General features: G+C 39.4%; 1 protein-coding gene across 1 annotated transcript in view; it reads left to right on the top strand.

Annotated features, from left to right (window-relative positions):
• Positions 1 to 4311: 4311 nt before the first annotated feature.
• Positions 4312 to 16842, top strand: part of tacr3a (tachykinin receptor 3a) — a 31089-nt gene continuing 18558 nt past the window's right edge. The window contains exons 1-3 of the mRNA XM_037765458.1: positions 4312 to 4934; positions 11321 to 11509; positions 12838 to 12988. Coding sequence (XP_037621386.1) covers positions 4564 to 4934; positions 11321 to 11509; positions 12838 to 12988 — 711 coding nt within the window. The 5' untranslated portion in view covers positions 4312 to 4563. The remainder of the gene's footprint in view (positions 4935 to 11320; positions 11510 to 12837; positions 12989 to 16842) is intronic.

Raw genomic sequence — 16842 nt, 5'->3', positions numbered from 1 at the left:
CATAACCACAACGTCTTTGCATCAGGGGACCTTTGTTATGTGTCATCCTCTTCCCATGTTTCCAGTCTATCAATAGATGCTAGAAATTCCTTTCATTACTGAGTAAGGTTTCCATCATCAAAAAATGGAAAAAGAGCAACAATATAAATGTAAACCTTTCTGACAGCTTATCAGAATCCACCAGATCTTGACTTGTCAGCATCAACTGTAAACACCGTCAGTCTGTCAATCTCAAACAATCACAAACGTGTTTTTCTTCCCTTATTTTTGCACATTATTAAAATGAAACATCCTAGAATATATTTCCACAGTATTCCTCTGAGAGTTTAGCTTCATATTTCCCTCAGGAGGACACCTCTAAATATTGAAATAGACTTACTGTGGTGCAGACAGTGTAAGTGTCACTGATTCTATATCATATTGATCTGCGGCGTGTGTGTCTGCTGATTCACTGAAGGGAACTTAAAGACTCAGGATCTGCAAAAGTTTGGAAGTTTCCCTACAGAACCTGAGAAACCATTACATTGTGGTCTTTATTTTTGTTCCCTCTCATTATCCTGTTATCAAAAACAAACCAGACTTTTAAAGAAATTACTTGTCAAGAATTAATTTGTATGCAACTGTATGTATGTATTCTTCTTTGCTCAGTATTTCTAAACACTGGATTTCCCATTTAGGTGCATCTAACTTCCCGCTAGTTCATCCCTGCAAGTATCACATCCTTTCAATCACAAAGTAATGACTTCCCCTGCTCTGTAATAAAGGCCTTGGATCACGCAGTTAACAACCGGAGAGCCCCAGATGAGGTCCATTCCTTCTAGTGGCAACCTCGATATAAACTGCATAGTTGCTTTTTTTTCTGTAATTGCGTTTTTTCCCCTTTTCACCTAATGCACTTATTCTCTCTGGGGAATATATACTTTTAATATTGCATTGAGGTCTTGAGCACTAGGCCTTTGACCCAGGCCCCTGTTCGAAAATGACATGCCCAAAATTAATATATCTGTAATTACAAGGTCTATTTGAATAATTGGTATCATAATAAAGGTAACATTTGTGAGATTTCTGCCGAGGTGCAAGCATCAGTATATATGTTACTGTGTCGATGACGATGGAACTCAGCATAGATGAAAGCAACAAACAAAACTGTACACTTTCAGAGTGAATATCCATTTGGAATGAAGCAGTTGCCCCAAAACCTCTAACAAACCATATCACAACATCTGAACATTACCTCTGCACAGACTGATGCTACTAAAGTGAAGCAGAGCAAAGTTGGAGTGGTTTTAGTGGAGGTATGTTAAGGCGGATTCTTCAAATTGGCCATTTGGATACATTTGGGTACCATCTGTGTCAATTGTAATTTTCTCTTTTAAACTCATTTAATTTCATTTACATTTATTAATTCCATCTAAATACCACTGTTTTTGGCTTTGTTTTGACAAATCAATCAATCAAAGCTCTATACATGTTCCCATTCATAGAAACCCACGACTCATTGGTCTACTTGACCAGCTCATACCTGTATTGCACAATAGTATCAATCTTGCAGCCTGCAAGACCCACTGAAAGTTACACCCCTTTCTATTATTCTATTATTATAAAATAATAATTTGATCAATAATTACCACCATTGCACATGTTGTAATATATATATATATATATATATATATATATATATAAAAATAATGATTTGATGAATAATTACCACCACTGTACATAGAGTGAATATGTATATTATAAAATGTATCAATCAATTTGATGTTGTGATAAACCATCATTTATTATTATTATTATTATTATTATTTGCAAAAATTAAAAAATATATATTATAAAACCTGTCAATTTAATATTGACATAAACCATCATTTGCAAAGATAATTTCTTTAATCGCAGGTTGAATGCCACAATAAGAAACAGAAAGGGGCGTAACTTTCAGTGGGTCTTGCAGGCTGCAAAATTGATACTATTGTGCAGTACAGGTATGAGCTGGTCAAATAGACCAATGGGTTATGGTTTTCTATTAATGGAAACATGTATAGAGCTTTGATTGATTGATTTGTCAGAATAAAGCCAAAAATAGTTGTATTTAGATGGAATTAATATATGTAAATTAAATTAAATGAGTTTAAAATGGAAAATTACAAGAGGTTACAGATGGTACCCAAATGTATCCAAATGGCCGATTTGAAGAATCCGCCTTAACATACCTCCATTAAAACCACTCCAACTTTGCTCTGCTTCGCTTTATTAGCATGGTTTTAAATAAATGTATTCAACAGGTCACACAGGAAAAATGCCACAGTACACTGCAAACCGAAGTCCAAAAATGTAATCAAAATATTATGCAGTATTCATTCATACGAACTAAGTCACTGAATATGTATGCTCTATTTCCACACTGCAAACACTGTTGTGATATTAAACCGAGTCCCCCATCATGACACTTTTGGCAGTATTTACATATCCTCGGGGACAAAACTTCAAAATTGTTAGTTGTCTCATATGAATTTCAATCAGCATCAACATGCAGGATTGCACAGCAGAGCAAAACAGTCATTTGATTTACGTAGGCTGCTGGGCCTAACACATAAACCCCCCTTGTTTTAAACCACTACAACATCAATCATTTTAACATCTTGTAATGATTATGGGCTTTCTTAATTAGGGGTAATTTAGGTTTTGTTTCTGCACCACACAACCCTCTCGATTACTCAAACATACCTTAAGCCTACATTCAGATGCATTTCAGAGCATAAACAATAAGACTATAATGTTTGGGTAACCTTTGGCAGCTTTTTTACGTAGACCTGAGATCTGTTTGTATAGTAAGTATTTTAAGATGAATTTCAGGATGTGTGTGAACAACTATTTTTCTTCTGCTGTGTTGTGCAGTAGCTATAATGCATCCACACTGTGAACTGCAGCCTGTCTAGATCAGATTATAGCTAGGTATGTGTTGTTTCAAACAACTAAATGACTCTGGACACCTGCTACTGTGTAGTACAAGACAAATAGCTGTCTGTTGAAGAGCTTTACTGGACTGATTGGATTTGATCTGCCATGTAAGACATGTAAATGTACTCGTGTAGAGGTTACCACATAGCACTAAAGGCTATGCAAGGAGATGAAGGAGGTTTATCCGATGTGAACAGTTGGATGTCTGGGGGGGACTGCAGCCTGATAGCTGTGAATATTGATGTGACAGAAAGAGGAAGAGTCGCAGCCATTCGGATACAGTATTGCACATCTCTTTTTCTATTTAAATTTGACAGTGGTGGGAAAACTCAACAGAAGGAGGCTGAACTGTATGGACTGTATAATGGTACGTGTCCACAGGATCCGTTCTTTCCACGCTCCCCATTCATTGTCTATGTAAGCAGTTGAGGTCTAGTCAACTTTATGCAAATCACGGGGCGACCGACGTGACTCACCGCCTCTCGAAACTTCCGAGAATCTTTTAAAATAAACGTTGTCGATCCAAAATAAAGACAGATTCAGAAACTGCATGGCTTATTTCTTGCCTCAAATGTTTTCAAATACACATTTCGGTGAACTATTTTCGTGAAATAAGAGAAGAAAGTTTCCAAACAAGCCTCCATACCGGTTCCGGTTTGAAAGCTGGGAGCAGCAGCCAGCGGAGGGAAAGCGTTCGTCCAATCAGGTGGAGACAGCCTGTGACTAACGACAGCCCACCAAGCGTCCGATGTTGGGAAGTGTCGCGTCCCCTCGCGATAAAAAACATTATGGTACGTGTCCACAGGCTTCGTGCTTTCCACGCTCCCCATTCATTGTCTATGTAAGCAGCAGCGCAATGCATTCTGGTAGCGTGGCGTCGGGATCCGAGAAACGGAAAGTTGAGGGCTAGTCTACTTTATGCAAATCACGGGCATCCGATGCGACTCGCCGCCTCTCGGAACTTCAGAGAATCTTTTAAAATAAAAGTTGTCGATCCAAAACAAAGACAGATTCAGCAACTGCATGGATTATTACCATTAGAGTGTGTTAATGTACACACACACACACACACACACACACACTGCCCTGCAATATCACAATATCCTGTTTGTGGCTTCTTTGAAATACTGCTGCTGCTGACACAAGATCATCTGAAGGGGTCACAGAAGATAGCAATGTGACTGTCTGACTGATTGTATCGCGAAGAGAGAGACACACAGCCAGCGTGTTATTCATGAAGTTTAAAACAGCAGCCACAAGTATCAATCAATCTCTTTCACCGCGTGTGCCATTTGTGCGTCACTGAGTGCGCACTGCTGCTGCTGCTGCTGCTGGAGGAGGAGAGGAGAGGCTGTGCGCTCACACACCCGCATTCAACAGGCACTGGAGGATACTTCTCACATGTTTTCACCGCGTTTTTATTATTAGGTTTATTACTTTTATCTGCTGACATCTGTGCAGGACGATTGGAGACATTCACCGTGGACATCTTGGAAGGACATATGCGTCTTTAAGGGATGGTGATGTGCGTAAGTTGCGCGCTATGGTGCATATAGTGCACCTCAGTGAGTAGATACGACTCGTGAAAACAACCAAAGCAAGAGGATGGCAGCTCCGCATAACGGATCCAACATAACGACGGCGAACTACACCAACCAGTTCGTGCAGCCTCCGTGGCGCGTGGCTCTCTGGTCCGTCGCCTACAGCTCGGTGCTGGCGGTGGCTGTGTTTGGAAACCTCATCGTGATCTGGATCATTCTGGCGCACAAGCGCATGAGGACGGTGACCAACTACTTTCTGCTCAACTTGGCGTTTTCGGACGCGTCGATGGCCGCGTTTAACACTTTGATAAACTTTATCTACGCAGCCCACGGAGAGTGGTACTTTGGAGAGGCTTACTGCAAATTCCACAACTTCTTCCCGGTCACATCTGTGTTTGCAAGCATCTACTCCATGACTGCCATAGCTGTGGACAGGTGGGGTTTATGAAATGCTGCAAGAATTACAGATTATGCTCGATATGGTCCACACACACACCCCTCTTTCTCTATAAGTGACCAGTTATATGTGTGGGTAAATAATATGATTTTTTTTTTTTTTTTTTTATTAGAGCTAGTTTGAAGAAACACCATCTGCATGTAGATTATCTGAAAAAGCACCTACAATATATTTATACATATATTCATAAATTACTAAAAAGCTGTAACTTAAAATAAACGTTTTTCTTGAATAGTCATCCATATTCTCCAGAATACTACTTAAATATATAATATATAGATAGACCAATTATAAATTCTTCATCATTCAAAGAGCTTTTGTATTAGTGGCCAGACTTAAGCTTGTTTGAAGAAACACCATCTGCATGTAGATGGTGCAGCTTGGACACATCATCAGTGATGAGTGAGAGGAGTAATAATTTCGATTTTGCCAGACATTGTCACATGTGTGGGTAAATATTGTGATTTTTTTTTTTTTTTATCAGAGGAGTAATAATTTAGATTTTACATAATGCAAGAATTACAGATTATACTAGATATTAACACCTGTGTTGAGTGGAAACTGTGGATGTGTCAAATACAGTCTTATTATTACCTGCAGTGATATACAGTACATATATATATATATTTATATACTATTTAATGTCAAGTGCAGGGAGAACAGGAGGAGACAGAAGGCAAGCATCACTGAGAATAACAAGTGCTCTTTTCTATAAAGGGTCAGTTCACTATTAACTTACACAAATATTGGTTTAATTTGTCTAGTTTTTTAGATTTCTGCCTCCACGCCAATAAAATGTAGGTTAATGTCACTTTGCTTCAGCAGAAATATAACTTCTCAAAAATTCAACAACAGTGTCTTTTCAGAGACAATGATCCTGTTACTCTGGACAGGCTGTTCTCATACACCTTTCGTAGCTATACCTATATGCATTAGATTTTGGGTGAGGTAACATGATGTATTAGTTGTGTATTGGAGTTAAAAGGGGGGAAAGCAATAAAGCCATTGAGGTGGAATATCCCATTGTAATGCAGACTGCATTCAACACACCTTAACCATCAGAGAAGAAATGAAATACCCGACCACATGCACATGAATGAATTTGAATATGAATATTTCAAGCTGCTGTGTTAAAAAAATCCTTAACCCAAACACTTTTAGCTCAGCTTGCATGATGTTTTCAACATCTCTTTTCAGATTATTCCACTTGGCTGCTTCCCACCAGCAGTGGAGGAAATCTTCTTCTTTAAACATACATCAGTGTTGTGTCTTGAAGACAAACTGCACTCCACTTGGCGCTGCTTATGCAGTTAAAAGTCATTTGATGTTGTAGCTCGTGCCCTTGTGCTCATAAAAACATACTTATGGTGTCCCCATCAGTTTCATTTAAATTCCACTGATGGCATCGCATATAGACGTATAGACATTGTCCCCACATCATTTCATCAGAGTTAAAGCTCCCTGCTGATCTCAGTGCATGTATTTCAGTTCGCAGACGAGGGTGATAATTACTTGTTTGTGATTTGAATTATTATACTGGGAAGGCGGTTTCCCAGCGGGGTGACTGCCGTCTCACCCACAATGAGTCTATATTCAACACATTCATTCGTACATTTTGCTGCAAATGAATCATAAAGTGAAGTTGTTTTGCAGAGTCTGCAGTGCAGTGAATTACTCTGCCAACACCCTAGAAAAAGATCACCCTTTCCTCCGCGCCTTTACGCTCTCTGACTCTCTTGTTTTCTGTCACATGCATTTATCTTCTTTGCTCTTTCCCACTTCTTTCTTTCTTTGTTCCACCGTCTCTTTCTCTCTCTCCCTGCCCCTGTCGTTTCCAGTAATGTGGTGATGCAGTCATCGCTATCAGCCGGGCTTTGATACTGATCAGTGGGCCGTCATACATTGAATAAAGGGATTAGACTGATGAAGGAAGCGGCCACAGGCCCAACATAATGAAAACAAAATGCGTGTAGAAGGTGCATGCAGGCCACAGTGTGCGTCTACAGCCAGTGTACAAGTGTCACAGTGCGTTGTGATGTTGTGCGAGGTGTTTTCCTCCTCCAGTACTTCTTTGACACACAAAACGGAGCAATGCATTTCCTGAGGCCGCACTCGTTTTGGCTCCTCTATGGCAACTTCCATGGGTTTATAATTTTGGTCTGCAGTGTCTGTTTGATTCTGTCAACTGTGTACTGAGAAAGAGAACATCGGTATGACCTACACGATGTAGCTGTAACCTCCGGTCATGCTTTCTGTAACCTCAGTATGTTGCTGTTTCCGCTCTCTGATGTCTTGAAATGGCATGAGGCCACAGTTCATGATCATTTGTGAATTTGTCCTTCCTGTTGACTCTCTGTACTGCCAAGTGTGTTTCCTCAGGCACTAGAGCAAAACAAACGCAGATTGCTGTGTGAAAGGTAACCGGCGAAGCCTTGGAGCTTTTTGTGATAACACGGCTGCTGCCTTTTTCCATTATTAACACCTGTGTTGAGTGGAAGCTGTGGATGTGTCCAATACAGTCTTATCATTACCTGCAGTGATATACAGTACATATATATATTTATATATTTAATGTCAAGTGCAGGGAGAACAGGAGGAGACAGAAGGCAATCATCACTGAGAATAACAAGTGCTCTTTTCTATAAAGGGTCAGTTCACTATTAACTCACACAAATATTGGTTTAATTGGTCCAGTTTTTAAGATTTCTGCCTCCACGCCAATAAAATGTAGGTTAATGGCACTTTGCTTCAGCAGAAATATAACTTCTTAAAAATTCATCAACAGCGTCTTTTCAGAGACAATGATCCTGTTACTCTGGACAGGCTGTTCTCATACACCTTTCGTAGCTATACCTACGAAAATGTAATTCACCGTAATTTGTATCTATCCCACAAATTCAATTTGTATGTAATCTAGGGCTGCACAATTCATCAAAATTGTATCAGAATTGCAATATGGCCTACTGCAATTTTCAAATCACAGTATTTGTTAAAATCGCAATATTTGTTAAAGGCAAAATGTGGGTCAAAATACCATTTATATGAAATATTGTGGTGCTGCAGAGATATCCCAGCCTACACATCATATTCTACAGGCTTAAAGGAAAACACATTTGTTTGGTAAAGATGCCCGAAAAAAATCACAACATAACCATTTTAATGTGTTTTTCAATGAAAATGAGAATAATGATGTATGAATTATCATTCCTTCTAATATCGCAATTGCAATATCAGTCAAAATAATCGCAATTAGATATTTTTTCAAAATCGTATCCAATTAATCGTGAACCAGGAAGTATAAAGAGCGACAAACGATGTGTACCGAGGAGGTCGGGGTGAATGGGTGGGTCCAAAAACACTGCTGTGCGTACCCTGTGTGAAACCAGAAGTCGACGTTGATTTATTTGTCACTTAACTTTGGTATTTAAGTTACGCCACTTCTGGATTTAATCTAACCCAAACGACAATCTCTTTCTAAACCTAACTAAGTCGTTTTGTTGCCTAAACCTAACCAAGTCAATATTTTACTAAACCTAACTAAGTAGTTTTATTTTGAAAAGACTGGAGCGGAAATTTACATGTGCGTCATGTGTTGCTAGACATTTGTGGGAAATCGCATAAAAAATGAGGAATAACTTTTCGTAAGAAATCAGAAAAAACATTGATCTTTTGCCCAGAAGACAGGTGTTCGTACCCCTTGTGAGACCAGAAGTCAACGTTGGTTTATTTGTCACTTAAAGTACTTAAGTTACGCCACTTCTGGAGTTATATTTAGTTTTGTTGTCTAAACCTAACCAAGTCGATCTTTTCCTAAACCTAACTAAGTAGTTTTATTTTGAAAAGACTGGAGCGGAAATTGACACAAGCGTCACATGTTGCTGGACATTCAAACCCACGAAAAATGAGAAATAACTTTTCTTGAGAAATCATACGAACCGTTGTATGTGGATACGTTGCTCCGGATGATCCACAGACTTGAATAGTTTTAAATGAAACTACTTTCAGGAGCAGAAATAGTCTTTTTGAAAACTGTTGACAGTGATATCTACAGAGTCTCCAGTGTAATGGGGACATTGTTTCTGGAAGGAGCAGCAACACAAATAAAAGTCCATTGATTCACTTTGATTGTATGGTGGTGACGGCAGAAATCTCAGAGGTGGATACCTCAAAATCCAAACAAACAAAACCAAAAAAGTATCTGCGGGCTAGATACCATTAGTGTTGTCATTTGAACTGACCATCTAAGTATTTTTAAAGATACTGTGAAGTGAGGGTGTCTGAAACATTAAACACACTCCTCACCTCCCGAGGACATGTGAGCCAACACTTGACATTTAGCTGTGTGCATAATGTTGGGCTACTGGCGCTGCAAGTCTCATCCAAGTTAATCTCTGCTAGTTAAACACCAGGCGGTGATAAAGTGAGTGTTTAGTTGGTGTTGTCAAACCACGGTGACTCCTTTTTCCAAACAATACGTTGTCTGAAAGCTTTCATGCAGCTTGAGCCATAACAGACTCCCAGGTTGAACAAAAAAACTGTAAAATGATTTATTAATTTGCTGCTGTAATGTCTCTGTGACCGTTCCCAGTCGATGCTGACGCCTCTGTGAATGTGCCTTGATGTGTGTAATACTAAGCAGGAGTGTCTGTGTGTGTGTGTGTAATCATATTATTCAAGTGTTCCTGGCTTTGCATTGTGGTTATTGTTCAGTGGTCACAAGTCTATTAGATCAACCACCGTTATACAAGCTCGTTGGATCTCAAATAACACAGACTGCTGTGGCACATTCTTGATTGGACATCTAACAATCTATTCACACACTGCCAACCACAAGGGCCAGCGGGACACGCGAATAAATGCCAAGCAATTACTGGTGAATAGACGGTGCATCTTTGTTGTCGTCCCTCAGAGAGCTCTAGTCACTAAGGTGACAGGACAAGACCCATTCTTTACCATCTTATGAAGAGTGATTTAGCGCTTCTAAGCCTGCATTAGCAGCAATTGAAAATCATCTATAGCATCCTGAGTTGGGTTCATGTTCAGCTGGTAATCTCCTGCCAGTTCTGAGTGCTTCAACGTGCGGTTCAAACCAAATCCCATCACAGTTTTTTGGAATGAAACATCCATCAATTTCCCTGAAAATCAAACACCACAGTGTTTAATGTTTAAAGCTAATTTGACTTTTTGCAGGCTGCCAGGCAGAAAATACAGTATGATATAAATGTAGAATGTTTTTAATTTGTTTCTATGGGTACCCACGAGTCTCCCTTTTACAGACATGCCCACTTTATGATAATCACATGCAGTTCGGGGCAAGTCATAGTCAAGTCAGCACACTGACACACTGACAGCTATTGTTGCCTGTTGAGTTTGCCATGTTATGATTTGAGCATATCTTTTATGCTGAATGGAGTAGCTGTGAGGGTTTCTGGACAATATGTGTCATTGTTTTATGTTGTTAATTGATTTCCAATAGTAAGTATATACATACATTTGCATAAAGCAAGCATATTTGGCCTCTCCCATGCTGATAAGAGTATGACATACTTGACAAATCACTCTTTAAGGTACATTTTGAACTGATAAAAAATGTGTGATTCATTTGTGATTAATCGCAATTAATCATGCGATAAATATTTTAATCAATTGACATTCATGCATACAACACGTACAATACATATATATATATATATATTAGGGGTGTAACGGTACGTCAATCTGGATCAATATATCGATTAAATGATCGCATCGATGCAAAGTGAAAACAGCGATACATATCATCATCTTTAAGATATGGCCTTTATTTTGAAATTCACATGGTACGTCTGTATAACCATTTCTGTCCAAGCGCACCTCCTTACCACAGAGCCTGGTAATAAAATGGTCAAATCATATTTTAGTTGCTTTGAACCAAAATTGCATCTTGGCAGACTTTTTGATATCAGCAAATATCGTATAGTTGTCCAAGGAATCAATATAATATCATATTGTGATGAAACTTGTGATTTTCACGCCTACTTTTCATACTATTCTCTAATATGTTCCTTTTTTCTCTCAAATACTGTTTACTTTTAATTCAGGCCACTGAAAATCCTTTAGATTAAACCATCCAAGAAATTGAAATTACTCTTTATTTGAACAACTCTTTGGTAAAAACAAGATTTAAAGGGCTTTTGTGTGATTTTTTTGTGGGCAAACTCAGTTTCACAGATCTGTCGATTAAATCAACTTATAAATTAGTCGACAAAGTTGTATGTCATTTGACTAAGAATTTCTTTGGTTGAGGACAGCCCTGTTAAATATGTTATTGAGGCTTTGAACACAATTATGTCTTTATAACCTACGGACATCTCTGACCTTGTAGGTACATGGCCATCATCCATCCGCTGAAGCCTCGTCTGTCGGCGAAGGCCACCATCGGAGTCATCGTCTGTATCTGGAGTCTGGCCGTGGTTCTGGCCTTCCCTCTAGGCTACTTCTCCACCACCCGAGCTCTGCCCCGGAGGACCCTCTGCTATGTGGCCTGGCCCCGCATGGCCGACGACGCCTTCATGTGAGAAATGTTTTGTGACTTGCTTTCACAAAAACTGTTAACTTGCTTTGATACCACCAGGCAGTGTAGCTCGGTCCTTTCCACTTCAGCTAACTGTTGCAACAGCTTTGTCTAATGTAGCTTATTTTAACTGGTTGCTTCATACAAGTTAATTATAATTTTCACAGAGATGTAATCATTAAGTCATTCCTTGTTAACTGTTGTCATAGCAGAACGATTAGGCAAATGGTTGAAACTAGTGTTATCAATTTACACTGGGAGCTCGTTGCCTGTGACGGACCACATCCCTTCACGTTCATGTTGACAGTGACATGCACACTCAGTGTTGTGCTGCAAAGTTAGGTTTGGAATAGATGAAAATCTAGCGTATACTATTCATACACAAATCTACTATAATGTTACTCAACCACTGTGCTGCTCAACTGGCTCCAGTGTTCACCAACATCTTCAATACCTCCCTCCGCCAATGTACAGTATCACAGTGCTTCAAGGACTCAACCATAGTCATCCTCTCTTACTTGAAATCAATCACCACCCCTCTGATGGATATTTATCAGTTTGCTTACTCAACACCTATGCCCGCATCCTATTCATTGACTTCAGCTCGGCCTTTAATACAATAAACCTGATCAATCTCTTCAATAAACTGTTGGACATGAATATTGACCCCTACAGAGCCTCCCGTGGCCGGCAAGCCTATTTAGAAGCACAATTATCTGACATTAAGTACTTATGATAATGCCTGTATTCATTAAATATGTGTCTGAGTTCTTATTCAGAGGTGTACTATTGAGCCTTGCTGACTCAGCATAAATATGACAATGTATTTGCTAAGTGTGAAGAAGCTGTTTTGTACATAATCAGCAGGGCCAGAACTCGCATATCAGAATATGTACCCAAAATATATTAAACCACAACTGTGGTGTTGTCTGATAACAATGTTGAGATAAAGTCACCCACATCAAGTGGCCTTGATATCTGTGTAGGTACAGTAAGTGCCAGGCATTGCTCTTGCAGTCTGAAGCTTTGTTGAAAACTGTGGATTTCCTGCGTGCAAGTATTGCAAATAAATTTCAGAGACACTCTCTGTTTGTGAGCCTTTATTACAGACATTTCCACCACATGTTGTTTTGAGAGCACTTGCTGAAATGATGCTGTCGTTCTTCTTGGGAAGACAGTCAAAATTCAGATCAAACCCACAATCATCTGGTACAACAGGTACCATAAATACACAAGGTTGATAGGTTATAAAATCTACTATGTATGAAATTATATATGAGTACAAATATTTTATAAACGTAAACATTTGTCTGCCTTTTTCTTCCCAGGTATCCTATCATAGTGACAGTTCTGGTCTACCTGCTGCCGTTAGTGGTGATGGGCATCACTTACACCATCGTGGGGGTGACCCTGTGGGGAGGGGAGATCCCAGGAGACTCATCTGATAACTATCATGGACAGCTCAGGGCTAAAAGGAAGGTAAGAATGTTTGAGCGGAAATAGAGCACTATTCATTCAAGAATTCAGATATGACCCGGGGCAGCCCAATTACTGTGAACATGACGGTCTTTGAATGCCAGAAGTCAGAGTACCAGGAATAATCTGTAATGTTCCGCCAATGAGCAGCCTATCGCTCCAAGTAATTATTATCTCACTTCTGGAAAAAAAGAAGGATGATTAGAGGCAGTCTGCCATTTTGATAGAGATCCGGGAGGTATTCCAATTTTCTGATCTTTTTTTGTAAAACTAGAAGGCATTCAAAAAGCATCTGCCAAGGCAGAGCAATTATCCATCTTGCTGTTACTGTATACCTTTAGGATTTGGATTTAAGCTTCTGTCTATTAATTTAGTTGCTGTGGCAAAAACATGAATTGTCTGATGGGGGAAAATCCCAAACCACCACCAAATCTAATTAATTGTAATGAATTCAGTGTATTCCTCTGATAAACAACCTGGTGCAAACAGAACATTTTTTGTACATGATTTTGTACAATTTTAAACCTCTTATTCTTGATATTTTACATCTCTAGATGGACCAAAATAAAACTCCCTGTAAGCTTTGGGTTGTGTTTAATCACTGAAACTAATATTTCTGCTTTGAAAATGATTTAGTTTGATGAATATTCAGCAGGTCTGTTTAGAAACCATTGTTTTTCTTCACTAAGGCAAGAACACTGGGCTCTTGAAAGAAATTAATTAAAAGTAGGAATATTACATTCAATTCCCACTAGTGAGATCGAAAAGAAAAATAATTCAAAAATAATTGCTCAACAATTAATGATGGATGTTGTGCAGCTTTGCATCAGTTTTAATTTGCTCTGTAGTGTAGAGAACGATTATATAAATCTTACACTTCACAGATGTTTCACTCGTAAGTGTAAGATTTAGTTACAGCATATTGCATTGAACAAGAATAATAACTTTTGCCTCCTGCATGCGTTTGCAGACAGCTAGACTGACTGCACTGTGAACATTTCAGGGAGGAAAACCTTGATTCCACAGAACACAACCTTTCTGGTTGTCACTTGTCCTCAATCAGCTCTTTGTCCATGCCCACGGACAGGCACAAGCTGTAAAAACCAACAGTGTCTCAAGGCGTTATGAGTTTGTCTGCACTTTGGTAAACGTATTTGACGTGGTAGTTGTATTTGACGTAAAGTGTTGTCACAATATCAAAATTCAGACTTTGATACGATACCCTGCCCAAATATCTCGATACCGATACTGAAACAACGCCACGGCTAAAACCTAAAGCATCAGGAAAAGTAATGGCATAATAGATGACCGAATGAAATTCTTTTTTTTTGTTAATTAAATATGTTAATGTATTAATAAAAAAAATATACATGGTATGCTGTAATCTGATGTTCCCTATAATTAAGTTTATGTTATTCCTTTGATAGTTCATTTTATATTTGCAACCAGATATCGTTTTTTTTTGTAAAACAGCGCCAGCGCCAGTGGATCAGTAACAGTTCAGGCGGAGAGTGATACTGCAGCACGGTAGACGGCGAGAGGCTTCCAAATCAAAAACCCACAAAATAATAAATTATTGATAATAAATTCAGATGAAGTTCTGTAAGAAGCTGATGAGAGAAAAGCTGCTAAAATCAGGAAGACACCACAGTAACTGTAAAAAGTGCTGTGTTGTGTCAAAGTGGTGTTTGTGAAGAGAATCTCACTGTCGCTGCACCACTTTTCCTTTCCTTCCATTTCACGTTACTGAGACACAGTAAAATAATGTACTTTAACACATGCTCTTTGGTGGATTATGTGTTTGCTGAATTACAGGAGATGCTTGGAAAGACTCGGAAAAGATCTAATCTAATCGAATCTATCTAATCAATCAATCTAATCTCGCGGCTCATATTAAAACACTGTCATTCTTAAAGCACCAGTACTAATACAATGGGGTATTGTTCCCCGTCAGAGTATTGCGATAACTTTCTTGTATCGGTATAAAGCACAACTTCATTAACTGTTCACTGTATACTGTGCAACGCTCTTGACGATAAGGCCTTTATGTCTCAAGGGCTCATTCAAGACATGCTTTTACAATCAGACCGTTTACTGCTACAATGAAGAATGGCCAAATATGAGAAAACACATCTGGAAGCCGACAACTAGGTCATAAAAGGGTGATAGAGGCAAATAAATCATTTACTGCAGCATCCCTAAAATGACATAACACTTCCCATAGACGATATGATGGATATCCATTCCTCTTGTTATCTTCGTTGGAAAACATTGCTTTGCTTCTGATTTGGTCAACCCACTATTTGATTTCCCTGTGGCTGCCCGAGCTCCCGAGCATCAACAGAATCGTTGCCTATGAATGCAGTGTCCATATTTTCTGTCTTTGCCTTTCACCTTCTCCTAAGAGCCAGTATTTGCTTCACCACGGTGATCATTATTTCTGAGTCTTCCAGCCAGAAAATGGGTCTCTGGGGAGTCCGTCCTGAGTAACCGTGAAAATCAATAAGTGAAAAGGAATGGTTGTGTCTGTGTGTGTGTGTGTGTGTGTGTGTGTGTTGTTTGTGCACAGGAGTATCCATCTGTTTCACTGTGCTATTTCAAACAGCATGATAGTTATTGTTGATTTCGGTGCCGATTTCAAAAGCAGTTTGCATTTTTCAGTGTGTAAAGTCTGAACTATAACAAAAGATGAAGCATGTTTTTCTTTCAACCTCCACTCTGTCCTTATCACTGGTTTACGTGGTACAGTCAGTGTTTTTTTTCTTTGACATGAATGTCATGCAGGTGGAGAGTTTTGTGCTGGCAGGCTCTGGTCAGAAAAGGTTACAGAAAGGAGAGAACATAGCCCGAGGCAACACTGTTAACCATCACTAGCTGGCTCAAAAGCCAATGTTTTCACTGTACTCCAGACTTCTGGCAAAAACACATGAATGTATCTGGTCCATCAGCTCAGAGTAGCAGGTGTCACACACTGGACGAGAGAGTTGATAGACCGAGAAATGGCAGAGGCTTTGTTGTCGAAATGAAATGCAAACACACCTATTTGGCAATATTTCACGTTCAATCTCAATGCTATAAGGGAACCATAACGTTAATGAGGTAATCTCCGCGAGGCGGATGGAGCTGTCACAGCCAGTGTGCACGGAGCAGCAGCTGCCGGAGAGACCAGACACACCGCCACCCGACAGTAGAGATCAGAGTCAGCGCTCTGCACATATTGACCGTCATCTTTCTTGTAAAATGTCCAGTGTAATCGGTAACACCGGTGTTGTCACAAGTTTATTAACCGGTGGGAAATTTTCCTCACCGTCACATCCCTACCAACGACCATTACAGACATCGTACGGTACCTTCGTTACTGTAGAAAAAGAGTACCGTCACGTTTTTAGAATTTGGGCATGGACTTGGTACCGAAGTATCGGTTCTCGTGACATCCCTAGTGTGTGTACAGTTTATTTGTCGGTGAATAAATGCTACGAAACTACAACTCCTCCGCTCTGCTCAAGCGAGCTGAGAGACCAGCGCCGACTTCCTGTATCCTGCAACTCCGGCTCTGCCTCTTAAGGTGGGCTGTTAAGGTGGACCAGCTTTCCTCCTTAAAGTGACAAGCCGCACCTCTGAGCCGCTCAGCTTTTTAATTAATTATTAATATTTCTTTTAACCGTTTTAACCGATATCGTTAATCGGTTAAAATGCCTAATGTCGGTTAACGGTTAAACGGTTAATTATTAAAATCCTTAATCAGATAAGATGAAAAATGAGAAGAGCCTTCTGTGAGTGCCATCATGACTTAACTCGTTTGCTTGCTTTCCTCACTTTCGTTTCTTTTCTCGTGCACTGATTCAACTTTGACCTGA

Source organism: Sebastes umbrosus, chromosome 3 (genome assembly GCF_015220745.1).
Source record: "Sebastes umbrosus isolate fSebUmb1 chromosome 3, fSebUmb1.pri, whole genome shotgun sequence".
In the NCBI taxonomy this organism is placed as follows: Eukaryota; Metazoa; Chordata; class Actinopteri; order Perciformes; family Sebastidae; genus Sebastes; species Sebastes umbrosus.
Note: the sequence above shows the minus strand (reverse complement) of the source record. Positions and strands in the feature narration are given on the sequence as shown.